The sequence below is a fragment of the Lepisosteus platostomus genome, chromosome 7, assembly GCF_059453375.1.
Source record: "Lepisosteus platostomus isolate fLepPlt1 chromosome 7, fLepPlt1.hap1, whole genome shotgun sequence".
Taxonomy (NCBI): Eukaryota; Metazoa; Chordata; class Actinopteri; order Semionotiformes; family Lepisosteidae; genus Lepisosteus; species Lepisosteus platostomus.
In genome coordinates, this window is record NC_142617.1 from 43,066,535 (window position 1) to 43,081,027 (window position 14,493).

Sequence of the window (14,493 nt, forward strand, 5' to 3'; positions counted from 1 at the left end):
GACACCCCCTCTCCCCCCCCCACACACAACACCTCCCTGCCTGTGAAAGTGCTGCCCATGAGGTCACAGCCTCCCCAGAGCCGATTACTCCCCTGCCATCCTGGAAGACTGGAGGTCACCCCAGGGAAAGAGCGAAACTCCAATTGCCGGGAGAGAGTGGGCAGAGGAGACGCAGCCCTGGTCAGTGTCAGATGTGCTCTGCGCTTCCTGTACGGGAGCAGCAGGGTTTTATCAGTGACAAGGGATTGCATGGAAATCCTGTCAGGTAGTGACCAAGGTGGGATCTGACACCGGATTCCTTTCCTCACTTGGGAACAGCAGTTTCCTCCACTTCCAGCACATTGACTCCAGGGCTCTGGGCTCTTGGCTGCGCCTGACCCTGGCACCTGTTATTACAGTAACCGCAGAGTGCAATCCTGCACACTAAACTATTAAACAAAAAGGAAATAAAAATAGGTCAAACCTCAGAAAGGTGTCCTTAGAAATAAATATGTATATTAGGAGGGTTTTGTGATTCCAAGGACGATGCTCAGAAAAGACAAAACCATGTATTTCAGTTGTGCATTCGAGTAATAGAAATAAGTTACAGTGATGCCATGTAAAGCAAATTTATAATGCTATTACAAAATCTATTATTATTGCTGTGTCCCAGTCAGTACTGGGATGGGTGTCCTGTAAGGAAAACCAGGTTGCAGCTGTAAGTGTTGCTGGGGAACAGTAGGTGGCGCCGTTCTCTCAGCACCAGAATTTCCAAAGCGATGCCCCAGCATGGTGAAGGAGAACACTACAGGTGCTGTAAGAGGTGTCTCCCTTCAGATGAGATGGTCAGCTGAGGTTCTGAATGCTTGGCTATTGGTTTATTTGGTTGGTAGTGGGCTATTGATCCAAGGGTCTGCTTTCTAAAGGTTGAAGGATGTCATCTTAAAGATCGCACTAGGTAGCATGTACCAAACACCCACAACCCTTTGTGTAAGTGAATGGGTTTCTGGTTCTCTGTATTAAATCACTTCATGTTAATTTCTACATTGATGCCCTGGTCCCCTGAAGGGATTGGATACACGGACAGCAGGGAGTCGGGGAACAGGGGGTACCAGGGCGAGCACTGTCTCAGAGGGAGGAGCAGGCAGGAGGCAGGCGTGTTACAGGGGCTAACCAGCTCCTACCTTCCGAACAACAGTGTGAACCTTCAGAAAAGGCTTTCTCAAGGGGGAACGGTTCACTGTGCTATGACATGGTCACATGAGAGTGAAGTCAGGTTGATGGCAACATATTTTTATTATTTGCTTGTAATCCTACCATGCGTTTTGCAATCACACCAGGGCAACGCGTGTCAGTGCTCTGGCAAAGCCCGTAGAACACCATGCCAGTGAGGCTAATTGGGAACTGAGAGGGAGAGAAAATGGGGACTCGAGGCTGTGGGCCACTAGGACCCAGGGCAGCACGAGCGGCGGGTGCTGCCGCCTGCCTGTGTGCCTTCTTTCCCTCACTGCAGTGTCTGTGCACAGGCTCCAGTGGAGGGACCTGTCTCCAGCTGCACCTGCAGCACACCAGCCATCCTGGCGCGAGGGGGGAAGACAGGAGCCGTGGCTGTCGAGGTGAGATCCGCTCGGTGGGCTAAATCGAGCCAGGCAGGTTGTGCAGCTGTGCAGCCGGAAATCTGCAGAGGGAGAGGGAGAGATAGAGGGGGACACCCATTATTGAGTCCAGCATCACCAAGACGGGGGCAATCTCACAGCTGTTCCTCTGATGTACCAAAAAATAGATTTTGGTCAGCTTTTCTTTTCCTTTGCAGGCAGTGAGGCTTTGTGGGTCTGCTACTGATTCCAGCTCAGTGCCATAGTGAAGGTGCTGTCACACCAGAAAGGACAGGAAGAGGAGGAGAGGTGGGATGGTGGTGGTTGAAAAGATAGTTGGGTAGAGAAAAATTAGAGAAAAATCTCCCCCCCCACCCCCACACAAAAAGATTTGTTCTGGGGGGGGGTGACACGAAGAGTCGGTGGATTTGGAAAGCAATGTCCTGTCCTCAGAGTGCTGTGTTGTGGGGGGAGTACCTGGTGGCTGCTGCCTGGGACGGAAGGTGCAGACCCAGACATGGTAGGATTTGGGGGTCAAAGGTGACTGGTTTTCGGGGTGCATGACAGGTTGGAGGACTAGGAGAATGAGCATGAGCCCTGGAATTCTGGGTCAATCTGTGGCTTGCAGGGGGGTTCCCTGTGTCTGTGAGCGACAGAGTGATTATCCTTTTCAGTGCAGAAGGGACGAAACCTTTGCTGAAAGCTGACCACACTGTTGGTGGAATTGTCAGGTTTTATTTCTGTGGTGTGCCTGTGCTGTTCTTCACCCTGGTGCTGCCGCAGCCCAGGCCACACTGCCACACAGCTGGGGTCAAACTGGATGTGGGGTCTGGAGCCCAGCCTTCCTGAGAGGGGAGGACCCCTAGGGATTTAGAATCGGGGGACCCTGCTGTTGTGCTGAGGGAGTGCGGTCAGCTCCTGTCGTGCACGTGCAGAGGATTTCTGCCTGGACAGCTTTGAAGCCCTTCCTCTCCATCACCTTCCTCAGCCCCTGGGGTGGAGTAAAACCACAGCATACCGGGGTCCAGGGTGCAGAGGAATAAGAGGAAGTGGGGAGGAGGCAGGCTGGTAAAAATAGCACCACCTTTCCCTCACTGGAATTTTGCAGGACTGTGCTTCCAAGCCCAGCAGGGTGGCCCTATGGCGTGCGATTGAAGTTTGAAGTTCATGCGTGTAGGACTGACAGGACTGTGTGTGTGTTCAGTGTTGAAGGGTGCAGGTGGGGGGAGGGGGTGTGTGCTTTACTATCTATGCGACCAAAATCTGAGAAAATACCCCACAGAGCCAGTGACTTCTGCTGTTCGGGTGATGTGGGGCCGTCCCTGAGATGTGAACGGCTGTGTTTTATAAACCAGATGACATCTTCCTTTAAATCTTTAAATCTGCAAGAGCCAGGGATGTTTGTTTTGGGTCTATTTTAACCCCTGTGGAGCTCTGGGTGAGTGGAGACTGGAATAGTAAATAAAAATAGAATAAGAGTCGAGGGGATGTGCCCACAAAGACCAAGACAGGCCTGCGTGTGTGTGTGCGCACATTATTTTTTTCTGTAAGGACAGTTCTCTGAGGGTTTATTTCCTGCTCGTTACGGATCGGGGCAGCACAAGGCTCAGCTTCATTTAGACAGCCTCTTATTTAACTTGGCACTTTGGCCAGCGTGCAGTACATTATTTCTCTTGTGCACACCACTTATTTTTTCTATATTTTGAGGAGTGGAGTTGTAAGTACAAGTTATAAACCCACGTGAATAAAAACATGAAAAGCGAAGATACTGGTACATCAAACTGACTGGTAAAATGTCTGTGTGATGAATGGAAACTGCTTCTACCTAAGCTATCAGTTATAATTTTCTAACTTTTAGAAATTAGGCAGGACTCCTGGGTTAACACTCCTACCCTGAAGAGCAGTGCTGTAGGATCTTTAATGACCCAGCAGTGAGGACCTCAATTTAATGTCTCATCGAAGGGACAGCACCTCTTACAACAGTGTGTCCCATGTTACTATAGTGGGATATTCCATAGGGAATTCTGGTCCAGCAGGAGGAGCGCCTCCTATTGGTCCACCAAAACATCTTATGGCAGCACCTGCTTTTCACTGGAAGTCCCCCATCCCATTACTGATCGGGCCAGGCCTTTCTGAGCTGCTGAAAAATGACAAGATCAGGCTGTGAGGTGCTAATGTTGCTGCCAACTCCTGGAATGTAAATAATATTGTTTTGTCTTGAAGCTGACCTTGTTGAATAAATGTGCAACCTTGCGGTGTTTGGAAAAAGAGGTAATAAAACATCAAAAAGATCTATAGGCTAGCTTATCAAAAACAGCACTCTGTATATTTCCTTGTTGATTAGAGGCTATTGCTGGAATGACCTGGCTAAATACAGTACCACTATGTAGCCTTGCCTCCTGCTGATAATCCATCATCATCATCATTAGCTTCATCATCATGTTTTCAAAGTAGCTCTGCTTCTTAAAGGAACTGGCTAAAGGTGTCCTAGCTCTACAGATCCACGTGCAGTAGTTATAGCAGCCATCAGTGATTCTGATGAGCACAGCTCTGCCAAGCCAGCCTGACACTGGTTATTACAGTACCTTCAGTCTGGCACTGCCTCACACTGTGTAGATCTGTGTGCTCGTGGTGACGTGTCATCATGGCCGAGGCCATCTTCTTGTTGGTCATTGGTGACTTGATTCAGTGTCTGTGGTGTCGTCCAGAGCTGCAGCTGCTCTATAGTGTGCAGGCTCGGGGACTTCCCTCCTGGGTATCGCATGCCGTCTGGGCATTGTCTCAGAGCACCGGCTGAGCTCCATTGTTCTGGCAGTGCTGCAGGATTGCCTATGCACAGCCATAGGGGACACCCAGCTTGCCACGCCTGGTCACCGTGAGCCTGCAGGCTGCATCTGTCTCCCCTTGGATGCCTCAGCTCAGGGACTCAGAAAGTGGGAAAGAGAACCAAGCGACCAGGAAGCAGGAGTGTGGAGATAACAAGAGGGAGCCATGTTTCCGTTGGCACTGACATGCACCCCCTCAGAAACTGTGCTCTCACATGTGCTCTGTTACCAGGTGTGAGGAATGAACACATTTTATTTTGCTTTTTTTTTCTTCAAGTCAGAGAGTGCATTAGTGCCACAGAACATGCAGGAGCCTGGGATGTGATAACAGGGTTGTGTGCGTGTTGCTCTGTTCTGGGGCTAAAGTCCTTTGCTGCACTACCTGTCTATTAGGCTGAAGATTCCAAGGCCACCTCTGGCTCTAAAGGGGCTGACAGAAGCCCATTGCAGAAAGTGCCATAGAGGGAGAGACTTCGTCTGATCCAGGTGCATCCTACACTATCAGAGACAGGAAAGATAACACATGCCTTAGAATTTTAAATTGGGTGGACGCCATAGTACAAAGCGGAGCTATTATGTGGTGTTTTCTGCATAAAAATTCTTTTTTTCAAACGCTATTTCCCATGGTGTTGTCAGCATGCCATGTTGTTAAAAAATGAATGCTATAAACCCATTGCAGTGTCAATGCAATGGATTTCCCAAGATGAAGATGTGATGTGTACAACTGCTTGTTTTTTGTTCTTTTCTAGGTGAGTTTCAACTCAGAAGAAAATGAGCCAGCAAAGAAGGGTGTGATACGTTTGGAAACAGTGAGGTAGAGAAGAAGACTGAGGATTCGACTGACTGATCCCCAGCTGTGAGGTTTCCAGGGTCTTCTAGGGCTCACGGGCTAATCTGTGTCTATGAGGGACTGGCCAGCAGCCCTGTCTGAGAAGTCAGGATCTCTAGCTCTCCATGTGCTGAACCTGTACCGCCCTGCCAGTCCCCCCTGCTGCCTCGCCCCGCTCTACCGAGCCTCACTCGGCTGCCCTCTCTGGCTGAGACCCCCAGTGTGGCTCCGGGCCTCGTCTCTGGCTGGAAGGAGGATGGGTGATGGGCCAGTGAGCCTCAGTGTTTGGTCCCTTCGTTTCTGTCACCGATGGAGCCTACAGCATCCAGCACCCCTTGGGCCTCGAGGAACGCCTCCCAGATTGACCTGCTCTTCCAGAACTCCCAGCGCCTCCTGGTGCACCCCAGCAACGCCAGCTTGGTCCCCGCCGAAGGCAGCGTGGTGTCCCAGTCCGTAGCGCTCTTCTTCATGCTCCTCGTCGACCTGCTGGCCGTCGTCGGCAACATGGCGGTCATGGCGGTGATCGCGAAGACGCCCCAGCTGCGGAAATTCGCCTTCGTGTTCCATTTGTGTCTGGTGGATCTCCTGGCCGCCCTGATCCTGATGCCTCTGGGCATGCTGTCCGACCGGGCGTTCTTCAGCGAGGCGCTGTGCCGCGGCTACCTCTTCCTGAGCATCTGTTTCATCAGCGCCTCCATCCTCTCCATATCGGCCATCAACATCGAGCGCTACTACTACATCGTCCACCCCATGCGCTATGAGGTCAAGATGACCATGGGCCTGGTGGCGTCCGTGCTGGTTTGCGTCTGGATCAAAGCCATCATCATGTCCGTTGTGCCCATGCTGGGTTGGGCCTCCCAAGAGGTCAGCCCCTTCCAAGATGGCGGAGGAGGGGGCCCGGTCTCCGGACCCAGACACTGCTCCCTTCACTGGACGGGCGGGGGCTCCAACCGCAAGGTCTTTGTTATTTTTTTCACACTCTTCTACTTCCTCTGCCCGGTCCTCATCATCCTGGTGGTGTACTGCAGCATGTTCAAAGTGGCCCGGGTGGCCGCCATGCACCACGGGCCCTTGCCTACCTGGATGGACACGCCCCGGCAGAGGTCGGAGTCCCTCAGCAGCCGCTCCACCATGGTCACCAGTTCTGGTGCTCCACGGACCACTCCACAGCGGGCTTTTGGAGGGGGCAAGGCCGCCATGGTGCTGGTGGCAGTCGGGGGGCAGTTCCTTTTCTGCTGGCTGCCTTACTTCTCCTTCCACTTGTACTCCGTCCTGGCGGCCGCCCAGCCTGCCTCTGCCGCCCAGCTGGAGAGCATCGTCACCTGGATCGGCTACTTCTGCTTCACCTCCAACCCCTTCTTCTACGGCTGCCTGAACCGGCAGATCCGGGAGGAGCTGGGGAAGCACCTCACCTGCTTCTTCAAGCACGCCACGGAGGAGGATCTCCGCTTGCCCAGCCAGGAGGGCTCCATCGAGGAGAACTTCCTGCAGTTCCTGCAGGGCACCGGGTGCAACCTCGAGGCCCGCCACTCCCACACCACCTCCAGCCCCAAGCGGGACCAGTGCCACTCCACGCTGCAGCAGCAGCAGGCGGCCATCGATTTTCGGATACCAGGCCAAATCGTGGAGGAGACCTCGGAGTTCCTGGAGCAGCACCATCTCAACAGTGACCTTACCATATCGGACAACTGCATAAGACCCGTGCCGTCTCCCAAGGCCGAGGTGTTGTAGCCGATGACCGATGATGGTGCATTTCAATTTTGCGTGTTTTTCTTTCGTTCTGGTTATTGTTTCCTGGTGTGTGTCGGGTTTGTGGGGGAGATGGGGGAGAGGAGAGCAGGGCTGGGACTGGATGGGGCATGGGGGTGGGGTGGGGTGTTTAATAATGCCTTTGAGGAACCTCAGTTTGATGTTGGATGACCGTGGGCCTGCTCCTCTGTTTTAAGTCGGGTATTCCCAATTCTGGTCTGAAAGGGGCTTTTCAAGGAGCAGAATCCCTCCTCAAGCTGGGTCGCTGGGAGTGTGTACCATGACCTTTCCCAGCCTGCTCTGTTCTGAAGCCCACGTTGTGTATTTCAGTTTTCTGTTTTCTGGCTTTGGAGTCCGCAAAGATTGTAAATTCTGTTCTTTTCCTTGGTTCTACTTTCTGAAGGTGTGTCTAGCAATGGGCATTATTTTAAAGTAAAATCTTACATTCCCTTTTTTAAAAAAAGAAAACAGAGAAATCTTCCCTTTTTTAAAGAATATTTTTTTTTGCACCTGACAATCCAAGTTAGCTTTAGCGTGTGGTAAAATGCAGAGAATCTTTGGCTTAATGGCCTACAGTCTGACCTGTTACCTCTTTTACTGATGATATACTTTTTGTCGTTTGTTTTTTTTTGGGGGGGGGGTGGGGGGGTGCTTTGTTTTAAGGTACTAAGCATCTGGTTAAAAATGGAAAAAACATAACTCATTTTTTTGCTATGGCTCACTAAATAGTGCAAGGTCAAAATCATGTATTTTTGTTCAAAGAAATTTAAATAGTCCTGAAGCTTTTGAAAAAGTTGTTCATTCATATTCTGGCTTTTGTTTTACTGTTCTAATGTTGTATTCTTCCTTCAAACAAAATGCCTTTGTCTTTGTGTTACTAACCTGTCATGAGACCACATGTCCTATTAGTTGTACAGGTCCCAGCTGGTCCCTGTCCTCACCTGTCTGGACACACAGGGGGCGCCAATGGTACTGTCAGCATTTTGACACCCAACTCATCACGTTTATTTAGAGACGATTCTTCACCCAATGTGTCAAGTCTTCAGTCTTGAGAAATATATTATTTGAAACATGAAATTTGATTAAACATAGGAAGCATATTTATTTATCTTGTGAAGCAAAAAAAATAAAAAAACAGTAAGTGAGGTTTTGGGAGTTTTATTTAACTGTTTTTTGCTTAATACTACTGTCTATAAGGTTTCTTAAGTCTAGTATCCCCAGCTGTGAACTGGCTTCATCACTCTGCTCTCCTCCCCACTGATAGGTGATGTGTAGTGAGCGTACTGGTGCACTTTGACTGCCATTGTATCATCCAGGTGGGGCTGCACATTAATGGTTGTGGAGGAGAGTCCCCATTGCCTGTAAAGCGTTTTGAGTGGAGTGTCCAGAAAATCACTATATACGTATATACGTAAGGAATTATTATTGTAAAGATTTATAGGAGGGTGCAACCGGTCAGGCAGCAGAGTGAAATAGCGTTCAGGGATCCAGACTCTCCTTTAAAGGGTTACAGGTTCAAAGATGGAGCACTGCTGCTGTACCCTTCAGAAATGAAGTTCTTTGGGTGGCTTGCCCAAGCAAAATATCCTCTTTGTTCAGATCAGATCTGATCAGATATATATATATATATTTATTACTATGATACTGCATGTGTTTTTAATTCATTTTATTACAGTTTATGTTCTTCTGCCTGATGGTTGGCTGCAATCGAACTGAGACTGAGGAGCTCTGTTTGTAGTTTCCTTTTAGCCCCCATAAGGACCACGAGCTATAGGTCACGATCACTGTGTGCCCACATCTCATCTGCTTATACTTCTGATGTTTGTGTGTTTATATATCATAAATAAGAGATAAGGAGGCAGTTCTGCTTTGTGTACATTTTAGACTGTTGTTGAAATGGGACTCATTATGGGATGGGATGGGATGGGATGGGATGAGTGCCGTCGAGTCGGTGTCGACTCCTGGCGACCCCATGGAAAGTTCCACTGTAACTATCCATAGAGTTTTCATGGCAAGATACGGGAGTAGATTGGCCTTTCTTCCGCACAGATAGTGCGAGTGCTGTTGCCGTTGTCACGGAAACGTGACCCTCCGCCACCCCCCCCATACTGCTGCTGCCCAGTCTGGGTTATTAGAGAACCTTATGCCCCCCTGCGATTATGGGGACTCATTATAGTGACCATCAAAATCGGTTCAGCTGATGCATTTTAGCTGCATGAAACCAAAGGGGAAAAAGCATCTTTTTAAGAAGAGGCTGATGGCTGTGTCACAAAGTTAAATTTTGATAGATTTGTTTCATTTGTGCTCAAAAAAGTTAAGAATGAGAAAAATAATTTGAGTTTGTGGGTGATGTTTGTAAAAGTGAATATAAGGAGGAGTTCCACTGTGCTGTCCCATTTCAGGCCTGTCTGCTGGGGGAACCTGCATTGGGATGCCATACTTTCACACAACTCGTCTTGTGCGTTTCACACTCCACTTTCCCTCCTTCGTCATCACAGTTGATCCCTACCTTTTACCTAAGTTACCTAAGGGTAGGGGGACCAGTGTGTGGCTGGAAAAATAAATTGTCCTCTAGACAACTCTCAGCTCCAGGCCATGGCAAGTCATTGGCAGGCTAATCCTTAATTATTGAAGTGATCTGCCGCCGCTGGGTGAATTAAGCAATTAAAGATCAATCCGGTCCTTCACTTACTAGAGGGGAAGAAGCCCTGTGATGGCCTGGAATCCTGGTGCCCAGGTTGAGCCCTGTGGGCCAAGTGTAACAGCGTGTTCAAGTGATGTAGAGAAAAGCTGGGGCTGAAGCACTCAAGCACCACAGCAGCCTACCGTGGTTTCCCATGGTACCCAGCCCCCAGTTCTGCAGACCTGGAGAGGAAGCCGGAGTGGAGGGCGGGGGGTGACAGGGAAACTGCGCACACTGCCAAGCAGAAGGCTGCATCAGCCACTTGTATCTTCCACGTGCTTCTTGACTAATTCATGGAGGCTTGAAAATAGCTCAAATTCATACACAGGCATTATTACTAATTAAAAGCTGAAGATGCCAAGACTTCGTATTAGCATCTGTCTCAATTCTGAGAAAAGACTGATGGTATTTTCTCTCTTCTTGGGAGGGATTTCCCAGAAAAACTGCTGCTGGACAACCCCCCCTCCCAACGAGCAAATGTTCTTCCTGACGGTCTCCATGCTAGAATAATATTCGAGGACAGCTGTTGCTTCAGAAAGCACTCTCACTCAGCTGAGCACGTCACTGGGACGTCACAGTACCTCGCCCTCGAGCATCTGAGTGTTCTCATGAGGCATCCTGCTTTCTCCATTCCAGAGTGTGGGAAGACTAGGAAATCAGATGAAAGAATGAGTTAAAAATAATTGTTCTCCAGTACCAGATGAGATCTGATTCAGACTGGAATCCTTCTTTACGATTCCAGAAACCATTTAATCTAAATGCCCCTCTGAAATATTTTGATTGATAAATTAATGTAATTTGTTTCAGTTAATCCAGGAATAAACAAATGTTGTCCTTAGGAGCTAGAGGGTGTTGGGATATTTCAATGATCTCTGCTTAAATGAATGGATCACCTGCTTTAGTGGTCAAAATTCATTTGTGCTTGGAAACTGTTGAATTTGCAGGTGAAGCATAAAAACTGCATTTGTTTTTCACTGGGTATAATATAAAGACCAAGAATAGTCCAGGCTGAATAATGGGGCACCCCAGGCTCAGGACTCAGGGCTTCACCTGGGTCCTCTCTGCCTTTATCAAATGCCAACTGAGATGGAGCTCTATGATGTTCGTGCCATCCAGAGCGATAAAGCCACCATGGCCATCCTGCCAGAGATCATTCGGGCAGTAAACCAAAATAATTCACAGTGTGCTGCATGAACAGCTTTGTTTTCTCATAAGCACTTCAGACTTATTATGGCTACACTTAGCATAGAGGCAGAACTAAACCTAGTCTGAGGTACTGGTCGCCCATTAGAAAGCACATAGAGAGGCCAATCTGTGCAGCCCAGATGAGAATTTAGCCAGGAGACTGAAGTTAACACCCTTCCCCTTACAACCAGTGTCAGAGGGTCTTTAACGGCCTGAGTAATCAGGACCTCAGTTTAAGGTCTCATCTGCAGGATGGAACTTCCTACAACACCGTGTCCCTGGTCACCACACTGGAGCACTGGATCAAAATTCTGCGGCACCTACTGGTCTACCAACACCATTAAGAGCAGCATCCTGGTTTTTCTTGGATGTCTCCTATCGTTTTACTGGTCAGGCCAAAAAAGGTGTAAACCACTGCCGTGTGAGCACCTGCATCTGTAATGCCAGTACTGTAGCACAGCCGGTTCTGATATATGGTCACTTACAAGATTTGGAGAGTTTATTTTCCTTAAGGAGCATGCTGACATGTGTCCATGAGCTACTGCCATATCACCATTGTAGCTCAGCCCACCCATCTCTGAGGAAGGTTCCCCCCTCGTGTGACCAGGGTGACAAAACTGAATTAACCCTGCAGGGGGCTGAAAACCTCCTGAAGGCCAGTGGTTGTTGCCAAACCTTAAGGTTACAGACACCCCAGGTCACGGAAAAGCCGGAAGGAGATGATCCCTGTCTCTGATCTTGGGCTGGAGCAGCCCTGGCTCACAGCAGCGTGGCTAAGCTCTTCTCTTGCCGAGCTAACAGCCAGTACTGTACTTTTGCAGTTTTTATCATGGTTGTTTTAATCCACGCAACTCTTGTGCTAAACTTTGCCTTTCCTTGTTTTTGTTTTTGCCTCACAGTGTTTTTACTACAATATCCATGTGCCTCACTGCTGTGCTTTACTGTTTTTTTCCACAGCATTCCAGTACATATATTTCATATTTATATTTATATTTTCACCCATGACTGTGTGTTTCCCAGGCCTGCTCTTGGACCAGTGCTCTTTGTCTGTTTCCCTGGCCTGCTGTTGGACCGGTGCTGTCTGTGTTTCCCTGGCCTGCTGTTGGACCGGTGCTGTCTGTCGGTTTCCCTGGCCTGCTGTTGGACCGGTGCTGTCTGTCGGTTTCCCTGGCCTGCTGTTGGACCGGTGCTGTCTGTGTTTCCCTGGCCTGCTGTTGGACCAGTGCTGTCTGTGTTTCCCTGGCCTGCTGTTGGACCGGTGCTGTGTGTTTCCCTGGCCTGCTGTTGGACCGGTGCTGTGTGTTTCCCTGGCCTGCTGTTGGACCAGTGCTGTTTCTTTCCCTGGCCTGCTGTTGGACCGGTGCTGTCTGTCGGGTTCCCGGGCCTGCTGTTGGACTGCTGCTCTCTGTCTGTTTCCCTGGCCTGCTGTTGGACCAGTGCTGTTTCTTTCCCAGGCCTGCTGTTGGACTTGTGCTGTCTGTCTGTTTCCCAGGCCTGCTGTTGGACTGGTGCTCCATGCAGCTTCAACCTCTAGGTTGGCTTGGAGTAGCTCATTGATCCCAGTATCTAATCCAGCCATTCTTGAAAGAAGTGATGGTATTGGCTTTAACAACATGGCCGAGCAGCTTGTTCCACTCTCCCACAACCCTTTTCCTATCAAGACATTTATCACCCGTTCTCTGAATTTCAGGGATGGGTATGTGTGGGAATGATAAAATCCAAGGTAGCAAGTGTAGCAAATGTAGAGGCCAACAATCCCACAGAAGAGAGAACAGATCACACAGTTGCATTTATGTAGACCTGAGACACCAAACTAAAAAGTTTAAAGGCATATACTGTAACTCAAACCTGAAAATATATACATAAAATGCATTTTAACTTGCATTTTGTTCTGTGCATCACCATACCAAGAATCTTTAGAGTCAATAGACTGCTTATGAACCTAAGACACAGCTGGAGGGGACAGATTAATCCAGACCTTTTGTTTTCAGCAGTTGGCGCTGGGTTCTTCTATACTCCCTCCATGGGAGCAAACTGAAGTTTTTGCACCCTGTGATGTCAAGGGATGCGGGAGCTGTTGTCAGGAGTGACACAGAGGGTGAGGAATCGAGGCAAAGTGCAGCCCGCCAGCGCTAGGACAACCAGGAAGAAGGCAAAGGCACAGCGTGCACGTGCCAGGCTGCACTTTAACAAGTTAGTGTCAATAAATTGTGTTAATTTTAAAGACCTTCCCCTCTCCCACATATGCTTGGGAAAAAAAAAAACATTTGTAATGCCAGAGGGCTTGCCCTTCCCTTACAATTATTAATACACAACGTGTCAAGTTCAGTTTCTCCCTCAACACAGTTTTTCTCTCAAGGTCTTCGGTGCTTCTAGCTTGCTTCATAAATGATTTATCTGGGCTGCATTAAATTCCTGACTTTGTATCACCTGTCTAGCAGCACAGGCGCCCTTATTCAGAGGATGGAAATTTCCGGTAGCGGATGTGGGGGCAGGTCACGGGCCGAGCCGGGAGTTTTCTCCGGCGGCTCAAGCTGGGGTTGCCGCCATAGAGACGGAATTCCTCTCCCAGTCAGCGCAGCCGGAGACGAGCCTCTTTTCAGCTCATCCCGCCTCTGGGATTCATCTTCACCCCTTGTTGAGATGCTAAACCGGGAAAGGCCAGGAACTTGATTCAAACATCTCAGGACAATAGGTAGTGATTTGTGTACCTGTAGAGGCTGCATCACAGGAAAGACCTAGTGTCACACCCGGACCTGCTTCTGTTGACATTTTCAATTACAGCCCGGCGGATTAGAAAAGTTCCTTCAAACTGTAATTCCATTTTTGCTGGGGCCACATGGTTTTATCCCAGGGCAAAATCATTATTTTGATATCAGCCCTTGCTTGAGGTTTCGTGGTTTTCACTTTCAGTGACAACTTCAAACATTGTGACTTTCTGTGCTGACAACATAAAAAAAAAAGTTTGGGGGGAGAACTGTTTTCACTGCATGGGGTGCAGCCCAGCAACGCCCCTCTGCTGGAATGTCAGCGTGGGATTAAATCGGGAGTAAGGGGTGAGAAGCATCGATCAGAACTGACATATTGGTTTGCGTACAGATGGCATATGAGCCTGAACAAACAAGCTAAATCTCTTAGTGCCTTTAATCTATAAAAGAGGGGACCTCACACAAGTAATCAAAACCCCCAAATGGCAAGTGAAGCAAACCTCTTCAGAATAAACCTTGAAATATGAACCAGAGAACACAGGTGTTTATGCAAAGGATTGTGGGAGTCCCGAACAAGTAACCCAGGCATGCTGATGAAACTGATATCCTTCTTTCAGAGAACAGCTGAATGAGATATTTGTATCAATAAGCTACTAACTACCAAATGGGCCAAATAGCTTCTTCCCATTTGTAACATTTACATTTTTATGTTCTAACATAAAAAATTCAGCTCCTGCTGGGTTTCTGGGATCAAAAGGCTCTATATTCAAAAGCTGTTTTCCAGCTGCTTAACTTCACAGAGACGAGAGTCAAATCCCAGGCCTTGAAAGCCTACAGAATCTTCTGCTTTTCGGTTAGACACAGCTTTCGCTGACATAATTGGACTGATCGGGGGCTTAATTGGTCAACACTAATGTGCTCTTTAGCCTTGCAGGGAGGC

General features: G+C 48.8%; 1 protein-coding gene across 2 annotated transcripts; it reads left to right on the top strand.

The window, feature by feature from the left end:
* Positions 1-1,038: 1,038 nt before the first annotated feature.
* Positions 1,039-8,123, top strand: gpr61 (G protein-coupled receptor 61). Of its 2 annotated transcripts, none has more exons than XM_088640546.1 (2): positions 1,039-1,595; positions 5,149-8,123. In XM_088640546.1, the coding sequence occupies exon 2, from the start codon at positions 5,538-5,540 to the stop codon at positions 6,957-6,959; it is 1,422 nt and encodes a 473-aa protein (XP_088496672.1). In that variant the 5' UTR covers positions 1,039-1,595; positions 5,149-5,537; the 3' UTR covers positions 6,960-8,123. The 2 variants fall into 2 exon arrangements, with proteins under 2 accessions (XP_088496672.1, XP_088496673.1); XM_088640547.1 differs by lacking the exon at positions 1,039-1,595 and adding an exon at positions 1,707-1,883.
* Positions 8,124-14,493: the final 6,370 nt, after the last annotated feature.